The sequence below is a fragment of the Chrysemys picta genome, chromosome 20 (genome assembly GCF_011386835.1).
Source record: "Chrysemys picta bellii isolate R12L10 chromosome 20, ASM1138683v2, whole genome shotgun sequence".
Taxonomy (NCBI): Eukaryota; Metazoa; Chordata; order Testudines; family Emydidae; genus Chrysemys; species Chrysemys picta.
In genome coordinates this window covers 10,980,033-11,000,217 of record NC_088810.1, presented here as the reverse complement: position 1 = coordinate 11,000,217, position 20,185 = coordinate 10,980,033, and the positions used below count along the sequence as shown (strand labels likewise).

General features: G+C 47.9%; 1 protein-coding gene across 1 annotated transcript in view; it reads left to right on the top strand.

Annotated features, from left to right (window-relative positions):
- LOC103307226 (golgin subfamily A member 6-like protein 24) overlaps positions 1-20,185 on the top strand; it is a 76,860-nt gene that overhangs the window by 7,113 nt on the left and 49,562 nt on the right. Inside the window, exon 2 of the mRNA XM_065574675.1 lies at positions 13,830-13,932. Within this exon, the coding sequence (XP_065430747.1) occupies positions 13,830-13,932 (103 nt within the window). The remainder of the gene's footprint in view (positions 1-13,829; positions 13,933-20,185) is intronic.

Genomic DNA, 20,185 nt, shown 5'->3' with positions numbered 1-20,185 from the left:
CCGTGGGCACACTCTCCACCACTCGAACAAAGCAGATAGACTCCCCTCTGGTGGGGGGCCACTGAAGACTCCACCATGCCTGACACCGTGGCTGCAGTTATCACAACTCTCATGCCCAGCGTCAACGAAGGCCCCTCCTCCTGCCCCATCCCCTTGAACCCCAATCCCAGTTGTGAAGAGCCACACCCGACAGCTCATCTGCTGGGGACCATGAACCCATCTCTGTCCCCGCTCCAGCCCCATCCCTGCCCCAATTCTGTTCCTGTCCACTCTCCTGCCCCAGCCTCAGTCCCCGCTCCCACTCCCACGTCAATCCCTGGCTCTGATCCTGCTCCTGCCCCTGATCCCACTCCTGACCCCAAAGCACCACCTGCCCCTCTCCCCTCCACCTCTCATGCTATTGTCACCCCCAAGGTTGTCTCATTTCCACTGCCTGTGAACGTTTTTTGTCTCCCCTTCCCAACACTGTGGGAACTGCACTATTCCCTCCGCTGCCCCCCTCCCATGCCAGGGATGGGGATCGGCTGCCCGGCGCAGCCACGACAGGGCTCGGCCCCTTGTTTGACTGTCTCCGCAGGCCACGAGGTTCTCTCAGGGTCCCCACCGGAGGACGGCAGCGGGTTTGCTGCTGCATCCCCCTCTGTGCTGAAGGATGAGCTGTGCCACTTCCTAACAGACACCCGTGGCTCGAAGGGCAAGGTGTAGCTCGCCCTCCAGCGCTGGGGGGATTTCCATTTCATCCTCTGGGCCGTGAACAGGGAGAGCTCTAGGCACGAGCAAAACAAGCTGGTGCTTGGGGCGGCACATTTCTAGGGGCGTCATTCTGGCGGCAGCCATGCCGCCCTTAAAAGTGTGCCCCGGCCGCCCTAGCTCACCTCCGCTGCTGCCATTCGTGCACCACCGTGCGCGAAACAGCTGATTCGCGCACCGCTGCTCGCCCTCCCTCCCAGGCTCTCAAACCTTGAGAGCCTGGGAGTGAGGGGGAGATCCCAAGCGGCTGCGGCACGCGAAACAGCTGATTCACGTGCCGCTGCTCCCCCTCCCTCCCAGGTTTGAGAGCCTGGGAGGGAGGGGGAGACCCCGAGTGGCCGCGGCGCACGCGCTGCTTCTCCCCTTCCTCCCTCCCTCCTAGGCTTGAGAGCCTGGGGGGAGGAGGCAGGGCTGGGGATTTGGGGAAGGGGCGGAATTGAGGCGGGGCCGGGAGTGGGGTAAGAAAAAATGGGGGGGGCAGCCAAAATTGTTTTTGCTTGGGGCGGCAAAAATCCTAGAGCCAGCCCTTGCCGTGAAGGCCTTTTTTGGGGAGGGAAGAGGGACCAGGAGACAGGACATAACAGCCTACCAGCGGGCCTGCAAGTTCCAAGACTCCCTATTGACCTTTGGGGTCGAAAATGGGTTGTTGCGTGTCCCGCTGGAGGCTGCTGATCACCCTGCCCGTGAGGATCCACCCCAGCCCTCCCTATGAAAGTTACCATCTTTGCTACATTAAACACCCGGGGCTGTAGGGTGGGTCTCTGCAGTAGCCAGGTGCTCTCCTTCCTTCAGAAGCAGGGATACTCTGATCTTCCTGCAGGAGACCCACATGGCCACAGCCATTGAGGTTAGCTGGCGGCTGGAGTGGGGGGACAGAGTTTGTTTCAGCCACCTCAGCGCCCATTCGGCTGGAGTGGCCACCCTGTTCTCCCACGAGCTACGGCCCGAGGTGCAGGGGGTCACGAAGGTCGTGCCCGGCCACCTGCTGCACATCCGGGCCCGCGTAGAGGGGCTGGCATTGAACTTGGTCAATGTCTATTTCCCAAATGCAGGCCAGGACCGGGTGTGTTTCTTTCAGCAGGCGGTCTTCCTCGGCACCCTGGATCCTCACTAGTGCCTCACTAGGGTCTTCAACACCACCCTCGAGGACTGGGACTGCACAGGAGTTGAGAGTTCCACAGCCGCTGTGGGCGTCCTCAGGGAGATCGTGGATCATCACTCCCTAATGGACGTCTGGCGCAACCACCACCTGGACGACGATACCACCTTCACTTATGTCCGTATGGAGGTCAATCGGTCGCACCTCTCCCAGTTGGACCGTATTTATTTATCACGCTTCCATCTGGCACAGGCCCACATAGGCATCCGGCCGGCCCCATTCTCGGATCACCACTTGGTGACGGTGACAGCCTCTCTGAGCTGAGAGAGGCTGGGGCCAGCCTATTGGCATTTCAATAACAGCTTGCTGGAGGATGTGGGCTTCGTGGCATCCTTCCGGGAGTTCTGGCTGGCCCGGCGGGGGGCAGCGGCATGCCTTTCCCTCAGCAAGGTGATGGTGGGATGTGGGGAAGGTATGCGCATGGCTCTTCTGCCGAGACTACACCTGAGGTGCCAGCTGGCAGAGGGATGCGGTGATAGGGCAGTTGGAGCCGGAGGTCTTAGAGCTAGAGAGGCATCTGGCCTCTTCCCCCAAGGATCCACCCCTCTGCACAGCATACTGGGAGAAGCGGGAGGAGCTCCGGGCTCTGGAGGGAAAAAAAAGCACGTCACCTGCCTCCTGGTGGAGTATGGCGCCCCCTTCATGGATCCAGAGGAGATGCGTGGAAGGGCCAGGGTCTTCTACACCAGCCTTTTCTCCCCAGATCTGACTGACACTGAAGCCTGCAGGGTACTGTGGACCAAACTCCCGACAGTCAGTGTGGGTGACCGAGATTGGCTGGAGCTGCCTTTCTCTCTGGCCAAGTTCTTGGAAGCTCTCCATCTCAACAAATCCCCAGGCATGAATGGGCTGACCATGGAGTTCTACCACGTGTTCTGGGATGTCCTCGTCACTGTCACTGTCTGGGCTGAGTCCTTGAAAAGTGGGGTCCTCCCTCTCTCATGAAGGCGAGCCATGCTCGCCTTATTGCCAAAGAAGGGGGACCTCCTCCACCTATGGAGCTTGCATCCTGTTTCACTCCTCAGCACGGACTACAAGGTTGTAGCAAAGGCCATCTCACTGCAGCTCGGGTCCGTGCTGGCGGACATGGTCCATCCCAACCAGATTTACACCGTCCTGGGCCAGACCATCTTTGATAACCTGGACTTGGTCCGGGACTTCTTGGAGCTCGGGCATAGGGATGGTCTATCGTTCACCTTCCTGTCCCTATACAAGGAGAAGGCATTCAACAGGATGGACCACTGGTATCTCCTGGGCACTCTGCGGGTATTCGGCTTCGGGCCCCAGTTCATGGGCGTTCTCCAGGTGCTGTATGCTGACGTGGAGTGTTTGGTCAGGCTCAACTGCACCCTGACCGAGCTGGTCAGCTTCGGGTGGGGAATATGGCAGGGGTGCCCCTTCTTGGGCCAGGTGTATGCTCTGGCAATTGAACCCTTCCTCTGTCTCCTCCACCGGAGGTTGATGCAGTTGGTGTGCTGAGAGACGGAGCTGTGGCTGGTCCTGTCAGCGTACGCCGACGACCTACTCCTCATGGTTCAGGACCCAGGCGACCTGGTGCGGGTGGAGGCCTGCCAGGCTGTTTACTCGGCAGCCTCCTCCACCAGGGTCAACTGAGTTAAGAGCTCTGGCCTGGTAGTCGGGGATGGGTGGCAGGCGAGCTCCTTCCCACCCATGCTTCAAGCCATCTGGTGGAGTGCTGATCTGCTGCTCTATTTTGGTATCTATCTATCTCCTTCTCTGCTGGAGAACTGGCAGAATTTGGAGGCCAGGGTGATCGAGCGGCTGTGGAAATGGACAGGACGGCTCCGGTGTCTCTCCCTGCGAGGGAGGGTGCTGGTGCTGAACCAGCTAGTTCTGTCCATGCTCTGTCACTGGCTCAACACCTTGAGCCCGGCCCCAGGGATCCTGGCCAGGCTCCAGAGGACAGCCCTGGAGTTTTTCTGGCCAGGACTGCACTGGGTCTCTGCAGGGGTCCTTAGTCTTCCCCTGGAGGAGGGAGGACAGGGCCTGGTCTGCCTTCATAGCCAGGTCCATGTCTTCCACCTCCAGGCCCTGCAGAGAATCCTTTATGGTGCAGGTAGTCTCGCGTGGAGTGTACTGGTGCACGCCTTCCTCTGCCGCCTCTGAGGGATACAATTCAATCGGCAGCTCTGTTTCTTCACCCGAGGGGTCTTCTGCGAGACCTCTCAAAGCTGCCGGTCTTCTACAAGGACCTCCTCTGGATCTGAAAGCTCTTTTCGGTGATCAGGTCCATTGTGGCCACCGAGGGGGCGGACCTCCTTGTGGAGCCCCTGCTACACAATCCCTATCTACGTGTGCAGGTGGCGGAGTCTCTCTCGGTGCGCCGGAGGTTGGTCCTGGCAGAAACCACTAGGGTCAGAGACCTCCTGGACTATGACAGGAGGGACTGGGTGGATCCCCTTGTGCTCGGTTGGCGCATGGGACTCTCCACCCTTCTGACCTCCTTGCACGTAGTCCAGGAGGGGGGGGGCTGCTTTGTCGCCCTTTTCTCTCATCTCCCTGTGAGAGGGTGTTCCCCGCCCACCCCTCACCCCAGGCCCTCGGACCTTTTTATCAGGCCCCTGTTCTGTGAGCCTCCCCTCTCCAGCCTCCCCATTCCCATGCTTAGAGCTGGCTGTGCACCCTGCAGCCGGTTCTGTTCCGAACCGTGCCCAGGGACCAACTGTACATGCTCATGCTCCTCACGTTGCATTTCCTCACCCTTGTGTCCCGCCCCGACAGCAAATGGCAGGACTGCTTACCACCTGTAGAGGGTGAGGAGCCCTGGTAGGCCAGCCTCTATTCCATCTTGGTCCCACGGCCTGCCAGGGACATTGATTGGTGGCTCCTTCATGGAGCCATGAGCACAGACATGTATCTGGCACGGTTTACCCCCATACCTGAGGCCTGCGTGAGGGAGAACCTGGAGCATGCCTATCTTGAATGTGCCAGGTTGCAGCCCCTATTCTTGTTGAGGTTCTGGCTGCACTTTTCCTTGCACCTGTTCATTTTCGCACATCCTATCCATGGCCCCATGAAATTGCGAGACCTCCCCATCAACCTCATCCTGGGTCTGGCCAAAGTCACCAGGAGGAGGATGCTGGACAAAGGGGCCTGTGACTGTGGGGCCTATTTCTGGTCCTCCCTCTGGGCAGAGTTCCACTGGGCAGCATCCACTGGCTTTCTAGACACCTTTGTCTTCTGCTCAGTGTCCGCATCCGGTACCCTTGTTTTGAACCTCTGAGCCCCACTCCCAACCCTGTTTTCTCATTAGTTGTCCCAAGCAATCAGTTGGATCCAGGGTCCAGTGGTCCCTCCTGCTAGGCTGGGTGTGGGGCCTTTAGAAGTGGGTGGGCTTGAACCTGCCCACATCCCAGGATTTCCAATAAGGTCTCACTACGCGACATATTTTCAAAATATTTTTTGTTACTGAACCACAGTAAAACCCACAGACTGTCAGTCGATCCTGCCCTCCAAAGGTACTCAGGTGCTTTGGAAAATCCCACGCTTAAATGACAGTGTTTTTTATTTCAACTGGCAAGAGGAGGAGGGGTCCGTGGCCCAGAATTTGGGGCTTCTAACCAGCCAGTCTTTCCCTCTCTTGTGAATTTATGAAGGTCTTTTGGAGCAGTGTCCCCACCTGGAAATTTTAGGAGGTTTGCAGGGGAGAGAGCCCCATGGTCTGCTATCCACCCACCAACCTCCCTGAGATCCACATTCCCCTCTGCAGCAGTATAATTTGTGACAAGCACTGGAAGGGAACCTCAGTCCTATTGATTAACAGGAGTATATCTCCCTTCCTTAAGACCTTAGGATGGAACATCGAAGTCATCCTGTTCAGAAGGCAAAATTCTACTTTTAATTATGGGCTGTAATATCACTTTGGGACTATATAGTTCCCTCAATAGACAGCAAATCCCCAAGTAAAATCAATGGAAGGTCTGTGCTAAAGACCAAGGGTAGAATGTGACATTTAATCTATGGAAGAATGAGAATGAATATTGTAGCGAGGATTGCATTGCAGTTTCTGTTAAAACACAGTTTTTTCCAAAATGCCCTAAAATGCCATGGATAAGTAAGTAGCCTTGAAAATTGTTGTGACGTATCAGAGGCAGGAGTAGAGTTAGTGGTGCAAATTTAGGGTTATTTTGTCAAGGGATTCCCAAGATACTGGCTTCTCCACCACAAATGTCCTAATTTTAAACTGCTTGTTCTTATAATGGTTTTTAGCCCACAATGAGGAAAGAAAACTAAGGGCAGTTTCCACATAAAATGTATACCGCTTATATCACTGGTCTGCCATGAGCTTATCCAGCATCCAGTACACAGGTTCAATGTCAAATCCAAATAATTCAAACATTATTAGCCCTTCTCGCAGATTCTGAGTACTACCCATGGCTGATGCAAGATACAAACTAGCTCACATACCAGCGCTCCGGTAACGGGGTTCCCCACCACCACCAGTGCACCTCCATGTGTCTAAGTCTGGGAAAGTAACTCTCACTGCATCAGGTACTTCCTTCTGCCTTTGTTCACTCTGCCGTCTTTCTTCTACTAACTTGGCCCTCTGGCCAAGTCGCTATTTAGTCCATCCCTCCCGGGGTTACTCAGTCCAATAGGACCACTGTCCAGATGCCTTCTCTGGATGTCATTCAGCCCCAGTGGCTGGCAGGAGAACCAGGCCCTGCCCACTACACCAGGTTCCAGCCCAAGAACCCTATAACCAGAAATCCAAGCCCTCAGTCCCCCTCCCTGTCACTGTTTCCCTGGGATTCTTGCTACCCAGCCTCTCTATCTTTTCTTGCCTGGCGCTGGGCTTACCATTGGAACTTACTGTTCTACCCATGGCTACTTCACCCCCTCCTAGCCTCTTCTTGAACTCCTTACTCCAGGGCAGGATCTCAGGGCTTACTTCCCCCTGGACTCCCTCCTTGTCCCTGCACCTTCCCTCATCCCAGGGAGTGACTGATGCCTTCTTCCCCTGCAGCCCCCTTCTGCTTTCAGCCTCCTGGCTTTGTAGCACTGTCCCTCCGAGCCCTTCTCCAGCTGGGCTTCACTCTTAACTAACCTTCCCCACCCTCTTGCAGGCCCTTATTAACCCTTTCAGGGCTGGTGTGGGGTGCTCTCCTTTAAAGGCAGGGGGAGGCTGATGCAAAATTTCCATGTGAAAAAAAAATTCAAAGTTTTCTAAAAATCACAGAAAGCATGAGGTTGGCTTGAAAATGGCTATGCCACATTATTACTGGGGTAGAATTTATAGTACAAATTTGGGGTCATTGGTCAAGGGATTTCTGAGGTACATTCCCCCAAACTGAGCTGCGTTTAAATTTTTCAGACTTTTATAACTATTTTTACACACAAAGATATGAAAACACTTGGGTACTCCTAATAAAGCATATCTGGACACCTGCAATCAGCTAGTCAATGGAACCAAGGCCTAGTTTTGAACTCCGCTATTCCAAAAAAAATTGGATTTTCATTCTGGTTCTACAGCGTGATGTGCCTGGCTCTGGTTTGCTGCATTTGTTATTACACCAGCTGTGTCAGAGAGAAACAAAGGCTTCAGTGCCGTGGCTTACAGCAAGTTCACACCTCTGTGAGGTATTGTTTCCTCAGGAGACGCACACTGAGAACTGGCTGTGCCTCCGATTCAAACACAAAATCCCTTCATTTATGTTTTGCTTCAGTAACTGAGGCAACTGCCAGGTTGGCTGGGCAGACCCGGAGTTTGCTTGCCTCAGATGTTGTACACAGGAGGTTTCTCCAGTGTGGACTTAGGTTAGAACTGAAATGCAGTTCTTGCCATAATGTCCCAGCACCTTCTTACTCGTGGACTATCTTGCCATCTCTGCTACTGACTGTTGTCTGGCCAGAAGTCATCTACCACAGCATTTCATACCACACCAGCCTTGCCAGGCCCAAAAGCTGAAAAACCATGAGCCAAACCCCAAAGAATCAAGAAATTGGGCCCAAAATCATGAGATTTGTTTTTTTAAGGCTTATATGGTGTTGTGGGATTTCTTTTCTAATGTGAACTCCCTGCCCACCCCTGTGCACGTGACAATGCCAGGCTGCCTCCTCCCCCACATCCATAGGGAGTCAGATGCCCCTGGACCCTGCTTCAGGAACTCTCACTGCAGGACCCAACTGAGCTCAAATTACACATATCTGTGTAAAAAGAACAGGAGTACTTGTGGCACCTTAGAGACTAACAAATTTATTAGAGCATAAACTTTCGTGGACTACAGCCCACTTCTTTGGATGCATATAGAGTGAAACATATATTGAGGAGATATATATACACACATACAGAGAGCATGAACAGGTGGGAGTTGTCTTACCAACTCTGAGAGGCCAATTAAGTAAGAGAAAAAAACCTTTTGAAGTGATAATCAAGATAGCCCAGTACAGACAGTTTGATAAGAAGTGTGAGAATACTTACAAGGGGAGATAGATTCAATGTTTGTAATGGCTCAGCCATTCCCAGTCCTTATTCAATCCTGAGTTGATTGTATGTAGTTTGCATATCAATTCCAGCTCAGCAGTCTCTCGTTGGAGTCTGTTTTTGAAGTTTTTCTGTTGTAAGATAGCCACCCGCAGGTCTGTCATTGAATGGCCAGACAGGTTAACGTGTTCTCCCACTGGTTTTTGAGTATTATGATTCCTGATGTCAGATTTGTGTCCATTAATTCTTTTGCGTAGAGACTGTCCGGTTTGGCCAATGTACATGGCAGAGGGGCATTGCTGGCACATGATGGCATATATCACATCTTGGGAGACTGACCTGTCCTCGCTTACAGACAACCCCCCAACCTAAACCAAATACTCACCAGCAACCACACATCACTGAACAAAAACACTGACCCAGGAACCTATCCTTGTAACAAAGCCCATGCCAACTCTGTCCACATATCTAATCAAGTGATATCATCATAGGACCTAATCACAACAGCCATACCATCAGGGGCTCGTTCACCTGCACATCTACCAATGTGATATATGCCATCATGTTTCACTCTATATGCATCCGAAGAAGTGGGCTGTATTCCACGAGAGCTTATGCTCTAATAAATTTGTTAGTCTCTAAGGTGCCACAAGTACTCCTGTTCTTTTTACGGATACAGACTAACACGGCTGCTACTCTGAAACATATCTGCGTAAAGGGCTGCAGTCAGTGCTTAATTTGTGCTGGGCCTTGCCAGGGCTGAGACTGGCACCTCTAGGCTTGCTGCATCAGTTATGAAAGTAAAAAAATATTTCAGCCACATAAGAGATTGAAGCAGCAGTAGCACAATACTCCATCTCCACTCACATGTCACTTGGCTGCTAGAGGAACATCCCTGCTCCGTTGCGATGTTGCTTGTATGATGTGTGAGCCCAGGCACCTCTTTCATTACAAATTAGGCATTGGCTGCAGATGGGTGGAGATTCCAGCTTCTCCCACCCCCACATTCCCATAGATTAGTGCTGTACCCTCCAGCCCCACCTCTGCTCAGTCCCAGCACAGCAACATATAGGACAGGGCAGGGGAAGCAGGAGCACAGACTGACCCATTGCTCACAGGAATGGTGGGGAGGATGTGGGAGAATTTGAAGAACTAGCTAATGACACAAAAACTAACAATTTTTTTAAGTGCATCAAACACTGGAAGCCCTCCAAGCAATCAGTGGTTTCACTGGATGACTGAGCTGCTAAAGGCGTACTCCAGGAAGACACAACCATTGAAGTAAAGCTGAATGAATTTTTTGCATCAATCTTTACTGCAGAAGATATGAAGAAGTTTTGTACACCTGAGCCATTCTGTTTAGATGACAAATCTGGGGAACTGTCCCAGATTGAGGTGTCAAAAGTGGAAGTTTTGGAACAATATGATAAATTAAACAGTAATAACTCACGAAGAGCAGATGGTATTCACCCAAGAGTTCTGAAGGAACTCAACTATGAAACTCTAGAACTACTAACAGCGGTATGTAACCTATCACTTAAATCAGCTTCTGTACCAGATGACTGGAGGATAGCTATTGTGATACCATTTTTTTTTTTAAAAAGGATCCAGAGATGATCCTGGCAATTATAGACCAGTAAGTCTACTTCAGTACCAATCAAATTGGTTGAAACTATAGTAAAGAACAGAATTATCAGACACATAGATGAACACAATTTGTTTGGAAAGAGTCAACATGTTTTTTGTAAAGAGAAATCATGCCTCACTAATCTATTAGAAAGGCCAAGGCACAAGACAAGATCAAACTAGACAGAGACATAAAGGGTAACAAGAAAATATTCTACAAATACATTAGAAGCAAGAGGAAGACCAAGGACAGGGTAGGCCCATTACTCAATGGGGGGAGGGGGACAATAACAGAAAATGTGGAAATGGCAGAGGTGCTTAATGACTTCTTTGTTTTGGTTTTCAACAAGAAATTTGGTGGTGATTGGACATCCAACATACTGAATGCCAGTGAAAATGATATGGGATCAGAGGCTAAAATAGGGAAAGAACAAGTTAAAACTTATATAAATTAGATGTCTTCAAGTCACCAGGACCTGATGAAATGCATCCTAGAATACCCAAGGAGCTGACTGAGGAGATATCTGAGCTATTAGCGATTATCTTTGAAAAGTCATGGAAGACAGGAGAGATTCTAGAAGACTGGGAAAGGGCAAATATAATGCCATTCTATAAAAAGGGAAATAAGGACAACCCAGGGAATTACAAACCAGTCATCTTAACTTCTGTACCTGCAAAGATAATAGAGCAAATAATTAAGCAATCAATTTGCAAACCTATAGAAGATAATAAGGTGATAAGTAACAGTCAGCATGGATTTGTCCAGAACAAATCATGTCAAACCACCCTGGTTGCTTTCTTTGACAGGGTAACAAGCCTTGTGGATGGGAGGAAGCAGTAGACGTGGTATATCTTGACTTTAGTAAAGCTTTTGATACTGTCTCACATGATCTTCTCATAAACAAATTAGGGAAATACAGCCTAGATGGAGTTACTATAAGGTGGTGCATAACTGGTTGGAAATCCATTCCCAGAGAGTAATCGGTGGTTCACAGTCAAGTTGGAAGGGCATATCAAGTGCAGTCTGAGAGGGAACAGTTCTGGGTCTGGTTCTGTTCAATATCTTCATCAATGATTTAGATAATGGCATAGAGAGTAGACTTGTAAAGTTTGCAGATGATACCAAGCTGGGAGGGGTGGGAAGTGCAAGTGCTTTGGAGGATAGGACTAAAATTCAAAATGATCTGGATAAACTGAAGTAAATAGGATGAAATTCAATAAGGACAAATGCAAAGTACTCCGTTTAGGAAGGAACAATCAGTTGCACACACAAAAAATGGGAAATGACTGTCGGAAGGAGTATTATGGAAAGGGATCTATGGTCATAGTGGACACAAGCTAAATATGTGTCAACAGTGTAACACTGTAGCAAAAAAAGCAAACATAAAAAGTGTTGTAAGCAAGACATGAGAAGTAATTCTTCCTCTCTACTGTGCGCTGATTAGGCCTCAACTGGAGTATTGTGTCCAGTTCTGGGCGCCACATTTCAGGAAAGATGTGAACAAATTGGAGAGAGTCCAGAGAAGAACAACAAAAATGATTAAAGGTCTAGCAAACATGATCTATGAGGGAAGATTGAAAAAATTGGGTTTGTTTAGTCTGGAAAAGAAAAGACTGAGATGGGACATGAACAGTTTTCAAGTACATAAAATGTTGTTACATAGAGGAGGGAGAATAATTGTTCTTCTTAACCTCTGAGGATATGACAAGAACAATGGGCTTAAATTGCAAGAAGGGTGGTTTAGGTTGGACATTAGGAAAAACTTCGTAACTATCAGGGTGGTTAAGCACTGGAATAAATTGCCTAGGGAACAGTGGAATCTCCATCACTGGTGATTTTTAAGAGCAGGTTAGATAAACACCTGTCAGGGATGGTCTAGATAATACTTAGTCCTGCCATAAGTGCAGGGGACTGGACTAGATAACCTCACAAGGTCCCTTCCAGTCCTATGATTCTGTGAGGGATTCAACAAACATGGGAACAAGGGTGATCCAGTGGATATAGTATACTTGGACTTTCAGAAAGACTTTGACAAGGTCCCTTACCAAAGGCTCTTAAGCAAAGTAAGCAGTCATGGGATAAGAGGGAAGGTTCTCTCATGGCTCAGTAACTGTTAAAAGATAGTAAACAAAGGGTAGGAATAAATGGTCAGTTTTCAAAATGGAGAAGTAAATAGTGGTGTCTGCCAGGGATCTGTACTAGGACATGTACTGTTCAACATATTCATAAATGATCTGGAAAAAGGAGTAAACAGTGAGATGACAAAGTTTGCAGATGATACAAAATTACTCAAGATTATTAAGTCTAAAGCAGACAGCAAAGTATTACAATGGTATCTTATAAAACTGGGTGACAGCAACAAAATGGCAGATGAACTTCAGTGTTGATTAATGCAAATGATGCACATTATAAAACATAATCCCAATTATACATACAAAACAATGGTGTCTAAATTAGCTGTTGCCACTCAAGAAAGTGATCTTGGAGTCATTGTGGAAAGTTCTCTGAAAATATCTGCTAAATGTGCAGCGACAGTCAAAAAAGCCAACAGAATATTAAGAACCACTAGGAAAGGGATATGTGCAGTTCTGGTTTCCCCATCTCAGAAAAGATATATTAGAATTCGAAAAGATACAGAGAAGGGCAACAAAAATGACTGGGGGTTGGAACAACTTCCATATGAGGGGAGATTAAAAAGACTGGAACTGTTAATCTTGGAAAAGACACAACTAAGGGTGGATATGATAAAGGTCTATCAATTGTGAATGATGTGGAGAAAGTGAATAAGGAGGTGTTATTTCCCCTTCACATAGCACAAGAACCACAGTTAACCGAATGAAATTAGTAGGCAGCAGGTTTAAATCAAACATAAGGCAGTATTTCTTCACACAACACACAGTAAACCTGTGGAACTTGTTGTCAGGGGATGTTTTGAAGCCTGAAAGTATAACTGGGTTCAAAAAAGATTTAGATGAGTTTATGGAGGATAGGTCCATCAATGACTATTAGCCATAGTGGTCATTGGTGAAACCCCATGCTTTGGGTGTCCCTAAGTCTCTGACTGCCAGTTGCTGGGACTGAACAATAAGGGATGGATCACTCAATAATTGCCCTGTTCTATTCATTCCGTCTGAAGCACCTGGCACTGTCTACTGTCAGAAGACAGGATACTGAGCTAGGTGGACCCAGTATGGCTAGTCTTTTATTCTTATGTGGAACCTGGAGCACAGGCTGACCCATTGCTGACAGATATTTTGATGCAGACTGAACACCTAGCTCAAATACATGTACTGCAGAGAGAATCTGTCACAGGTGACCTATCTAAGGGCATTTCTACACTGAAGCTGGAGGTGTAATTTCCAGCTTGGGTAGATTTGTTCACACACTAGCTCAATGTAAAGTAGGATGCAAATAACTACTTGAGCTGGAAATTACACCTTCAGCTCCAGTGTAGATGGGCCCTGAAAGCCAACAAGACCCAAGGCATAAGAGCTAGGCCTTTGGAGATGATGGCTGTGCTCAGGGGGTGGCTTTGGGGTGGCTGGGTTGGTTGCTGAGTGTCAGAATAAATGACATTTTCAAGGGCCAATGGGAGTTTGAGCTGCCAGCTGGAGCAATTGCAGGGCAGTGGATGTGCTTCCTGCTGTCCAGTCATCACCTTCCTTTACAAATTACCATCTCCAGGTCATGTCTCAGGGGAAAGATTTGCTCTGATGCAGTTGCTGAATCCTTGTCAGTCAATTCTTCTCCTACTGGTTGCATTCCTCCCAGAGATTAGCATATTTTTGATGCCTCATGAGTAATTCAGCCCTGAGTGTTAAGAATCCTTTGTGGTCTCTTGTTCCCAGGCAGAGCAGGTACTGGAGCAGTTCATGGACAGTAAGAAGGCAGAAGCAGCCACCATTGTCACGGCTGACAAAATGCTGACAGATGTACAAAAGTGCCTGGCGGGTAAGTTTCTGTGAAAGGATTTTAAGCGGATTCCTTTCCATATTTCAATAATTTCAAGAAAAAAACAAGTATTCATATGATAGAGTTAAGGATGAGAATCCATGGCCACCCGGGGCTTCATAGCTGTCCCTATGGTGAACACCACGACCACTTGGAACTCTCCCATTACAGGGTATGGGTTCTGGGAACTATGGGGTATTCTCAGTCACTCCTGCTGAAACTTCCACTTTGTATAAATTGTCACATTGTCTGTCTGGAGTGGCTCACCACTGTGAGTGCCAATCTCAGGTCAGAATGTCAGAAAATAGGGCAGAGACCACACAATGATGATGTGTTCTAGAATTAGATTGCACCGAGCCAGTAACAAATGTGCACTCCTGGATCACAATACCAGTCTTACCATGGAGTCATAGACAGTCCCCTTAGACTCTCCAGTCTATCGTGCCACCTAGACAACTGCACTTAGTGATAATGGCCACATAAACCAAAAATCACACCAAATCTTGTTTCGCCCAGTCCCAAAGACCAGTCACTTACCCCAGATCAATTGGTACTCCAGACCTTGCACCACAGACAATGCTGGCAGCCAATTCCATAGCAAATTAACTAAAGATTTATTAGCTAAGAAAATGATATGAGAGTTATTGAGAGCTTAAAGTAGGTCAAATATATTCACATGTGAGTCACAGTTTGTAATTCCAAGTAGTAACAGTGATAAAATGAACTGCCATTTCCCCAAAAGTCAGGGAACCCAGATGTCTCTGGGGAACTCCGCTTTGCAGCTGGTACTCCTCCCTGTCACAGTTCAAATAGTCCAGAGATGAAGAATCTTTCCTTGAATCCATATTTGTAGTCTGTTCACACTGTTGAGCAGGGGATTGGTCTAGAAGACCTACTGAGGTCTCTTCCAACCCTAATATTCTATGATTCTGTGATTCTAAAGCTAGCTGACAGCACCTCTACCCATGTGGGCCTTCCTTTGTTGCCTATGAATGAGGAATGCAATTTGAGTCTGTGATCTCCAATCATCAACATACTGGCCACCTGCTTTGAAATGAGCTCTTTTCCATTAAAGTCCTTAAGTCCTTCATTAGTATTTCACAAGATTTCTTTGATGGGTAATTTAGTTACATTTACATACACAAATATAAATGTTTGTCATTGCTTTATAACAGACACAGATAAGTGAAAACAATGTAAGTAATGACCCATTGGCTTTCATGAAGTTTAAACACCAAAAACACTTATACAATTATTTTGATTTCTATTAATATGCAATTGAATTGGCCTGCGGGCCTAACTTGACCTGGTATTTGGGTTGTCAGTGTCACATCAATAATTACATGTTTATAGGAACAGTGACATGCACCTGACTCTGCCACATCCCATGTGAGTGCCTCAGCCACCAGGCTTTAGATTTCAACTCTCTCTGTTATTTGCTCTCTCAGCCCAAATGAATGTTTAATTATGTGATACAAAGTGGAACAGCTTCCACAGGAGAGCTTGAGAGCATTGCATCCTAGGATGTCCCCTGGCCAAGGCAACCCACTGGGATGCAGGAGACCTGAGTTGAAGTCCCAGCTCCCTAGCAGGCAGAGCAGGGTTTGGAGCCCAGGTCTCCCGTATGCCCAATGAGTGTCTAGATGAGGTTGGGGGTCTCTGTCTTGCTCTGGTTTCTCCAGAGAAAGGGTTGACCGGGCCAAGGCACTCCAGGGGAGGGTTAATGGCTCAGAATCCTGAGCAGAGGGAGGTGCCATAGAATTATAGAATCATAGAAGATGAGGGTTGGAAGAGACCTCGGAGGTATCTAGTCCAACCCCCTGCTCAAAGCAGGACCAAAACCAACTAAATCATCCCAGCTAGGGATTTGTCAACCCAGGCCTTAAAAACCTCTAAGGATGGAGATTCCACCACCTCCCTAGGTAACCCATTACAGTGCTTCACCACCCACCTAGTGAAATAGTTTAGGCAGCCCCTGCTGGCTTCTGTGAATTCCCTGCTTAGGCACCAGCCTCCTAATCATTTTCATTGCCCTCCGCTGGTCTCTTTCCAATTTGTCCACATTCCTTCTGTAGTGGGGGGACCAAAACTGGATGCAGTACTCCAGGTGTGGCTCACCAGTGCCGAATAGAGGGGAATAATCACTTCCCTCGATCTGCTGGCAATGCTTCTACCAATACAGCCCAATATGCCCTTGGCCTTCTTGGCAACAAGAGCACACTGCTGACTCATATCCAGCTTCTCATCCAATGTAATCCCCAGGTCCTTTTCTGCAGAACTGCTGCTTAGCCAGTCGGCCCCAGCCTGTAGAGGTGCATGGGATTCTTCCTTCCTCCTGCCCATCAGCTCAGTGTGTGAGGCCAAGGTCAATGGGAGTTAGGTGCCTAACCACCTATGTGGATCTGGCTCTAAGTCCCCCCTGACCTGTGTTCTGCATTTTCTTTTGGCTAGTTTAGGCAGCCCCTGCTGGCTTCTGTGAATTCCCTGCTTAGGCACCTGTTTCTCCCCATGATTTGGATAGGGAGCCTGGACACCTAACTCAGGGGTGAAGATTCCACTTGCTGGCAGGTCACCTAGGAGTTAAGTGTGTGCAATGCCTAAGATCCTGTAATGGGGCATGCTCTGCTTCTGCTCACTAGTACCACAGTTATCTGCTCAGACTCTGCCAGTTAGGCAGCCACATTTTCGGGATAATTTATGCTCCCTCCACCTACCCTCTCATGCAGCAGTGCTGTTAGCAGCATCCCTTGTGCCTTCAGCCCTTCCCCTGGGCCAGAGAGAAGAGGCGTTCTCCCTTTTCTGAGAGTCTGGGCTAAGCTAACCCTGATCATCCCCCACACATACTACCTGTGCCCTTTTTATCAGTCATCAGCTGATGGTGTAATTGGTTCTTTAGCTCACACAGCTTCCCAGCCTGATTAGATAATTAGATTCCATTCCCCCAATCAGTCCTCTGGGGAACTCATCAGTGCCAGAGTGATCAGAGTGCCCACTCCCAGAACTCAATAGGTGATCTATCTCCCAGCACTTGTCACATTGTGGCCCGTTGTGAGTCTAGCCCTGTGACACAGCTGAACTCCTCTGATTACATCCAATACAGGCCAGCTGGCCCCATCAGACTCAGTGAATTTATAGATAGATTTGGAAGGGTTGGATTTCTATTGGTGAATGTCATTAATCATTGATTTAACTGTACGCACACAGACCAACATAAATATATTTCCATTGATAAACATTGAAATTTACAGATAGGCAGAGTAAGAAAAATGCTGTTTGAGAACTTATTAGAATTAAAATCCAGAGATGCAGACTAGCGAACTAATAGTAAAAACAGGTCTGATTTCTTGATTGATGGATATTTACTTTGTATATTTTGACATGTGATGTTGACAATTTGTGTGTTAGTTGTTTATAAAGCTTCAGCTTTTTGAATCTCAGCATCTACTGTCATTAAATAATGGTCTGAACCCCCCATAATTTCACTCAAATATAAAAATTTTAATTGCTAAAAATCTTTAGAAGGCCTAAAAATAAAGGTCACTATTATCTGTTGAAATTATATTTAAAAAGTTCTGCTAAGTCTATTTACAGCAAAGATTTAGGGTTTTTATGCACAACTCCATGGGTTGCTGCCACTTTCTGGAGTGCAATACAGAACAGTGAGGGGTTGTTTCACTGCCTTCCCTGCAACCCTGGACACCCCACAGTGCTTTGCTGTTGTAGCTCCGAACCTGGGTTGCTTGCAAGCAACCTACCAGCATGCAGGTCAGACCCTGAGTGTCTGTGTGCTGGACAGGCCTGGAGCAGCAGTTCTGATCCCGGCAGCCTGTCTACAGCCCCACTCCAGCTTCCACCAGCATTTGTTACACTCAGTAGGGTGACCTCAACACACTCCCAGTCCCAAATTTCCCCCCAGACTGTGTGTTCTGCAATTTCCAGTCCTCTTCTGGGCAGTTCAGAGAAATAATATGGTTCATTTGCTCTTTTAAGGAGACAGAACACACCAGTTTACCGCATTAACTGGAACTGACATCCCCTTGAATTCAAACACAGCTCTGTTGGTTTAGATCCTAGTAAAATAAGTTTATTAACAAAAGAAGATAGGGTTTTAAGTGAGTTCAGATATAAGAGACAAAGTTAGAAATGGTGCCCAGCAACTAAAAATGAAAACATGCATCTAAAGATCTAAAACTTAATCTAGAAAATTTTGGTTCAAGGCTTTGTTCAGGATGACCTCTCTCACCCGCAGTGTGCCAGCAAGATAGTGACTGACCCTCTCTTTGGTCAGGGTCTCTTCTAGAGATCCAAAGGTGCTGGTGTCTTTATCGTCTTAGGTGTGTAACCCTTCTGCCAGGTGGAGTCAGCAGCAACAAGGGCCGGGTTCAATATCTAGCAGTTCCTTTTCAACAATACAGCACAGAACTAGCTTGAGCCCCCATCCAGTAGCCTGGGAAGATTACACACCACTCCCTGAGTTCATCTCAGAGGCAATACTTACCCTTTCACAAGCACAGAGACTGAGTATAAAAAATAAACTTTTAATAAAAGGAGTAATATGGAAAAATGCCGCAAGCAGGTTTCATAAACATAAAACTATGAACCAAATACCCAGCCAGAGTACATTGGGCAGTGTTCTCTGCCTCAAGTTCTTGAGCCCAACAACCAAAAGTTCCTTTAATGTGATCCTCTCTTCTCCCTCCACTGCACACCACTCACAGTTGTTGTCCAGTGAAGACCCAGGGTTCAGAGGTGCATCTGCGTGAGTTCATCTCCCACCCTGGTGAGGTGGGGCAGAGGAAAGGCACCTTGCTTGCTCTGCCATCTGGCCGCTTGTTCTGGTGCTGCATGACTCCACCAGCCACCCTGCTGGGCACCTGCCACTTCACCAGCCACCCTGCTGGCCACTCCGCCCTGCTGACTGCCCTCCCCGGCCTCTCACTGCTCTGCTGCCTGCCTGCTGATGCACACTGTCACATTCTGCTGTGATCTCTGTGGATCAGTCTCTTGAGGTTCTACCCAGCTTTCAGGGATTTCCAGGTCTTAGTGGGGGATCCTCACTGCTGCAGTAGGCTGGGCAGAAACACTGTCCTACAGCAAATGATTTCAGTTCTAGTGATCACTTAACAAAACAAAACAGCTGCTACTAGAGCCTTAATTATCCCTGGTTTTGGATAGTAAGAAGAGGCACATTAAGCCATACCCACAAAGCTTGAGCTGAGTTGAGCCCCATCTCCAGGTAGGAACACCTTTCTCCATCCCCTCCTACTTTCACAAGGGTCTGGCAGCCTGCTTAGCTAGTTCAGTTTAGTTGAGGGTGACCCCCACAATCAGACCAGGCTAAGTACAGTTTTGCTACCCTTTAGTCATACTATAAGGATAACAACTTTTCATTATCCCTACATTCAGTATTAAGTGATTTGTAACCCATATTAGACAAAATCGATCACTTGAGCAACACAGCTCTGTCTGCTGGATACCTAGGCAGAGTGGATGTGTTCATGTAAATACAGTCTGGTCCTGAAGCCTTTTCCCCTCCCCAGCTCATCACTAGCTGTCAGGGGGAAGCTCCTTCAGACCCTGTTTACAGATGATAGAGATAACTTGGGTTTCTCTGCCCTTCCTTACATCATCCAGTGAACCTTTGAAATCAGTTCTTTTGAAGGTTACCCCTCAAAGTAAAGTTTATTCAAGCAGTGAGGAGGGCGATATGAAGTCTTTTGGTGAAGGAGGCTCCATGTTCTTTCTTCCCCCACTTGTGTTTGCTGAAATGCAAATTGTTCCGTTTCCTGTCATCTCCTCCCTCTGCTGCCTTGATGATCCTGTATACTACTTATGTGTAAACTGAGGTAAACAAATGTTCCTCTGTTGAGGACAGACCTGTTTAATAACTTCTGCTTAGGCAGGGCTGTCTGGTTTTGAACATGTGCTAATAACATCATACAGGGGGAATTCATAACTTTACATATATTGTTGCTACCCCAATTTCCCCATGATATTATTGCCCAGTGAGTTACTAGTTTTCAAATGATACTTCACAAGGTCTATTTTGTAAAAATTATTAAAATAGTGTGTAGGCGGTGAATACAGGGATGCTTTTGGTCACAGCAGCAGTACTCTTAGGAGTTAGGAATTGTAATGCCTAAGTCCCCTTTGTGAATCTAGGCCTATGACACACAGCTGAATGGTTCTGGTTCATTCCAGTAAAGATCAGCAGATTGACCCCTTCACAATCAGTTAATTTGTAGTACAGGTT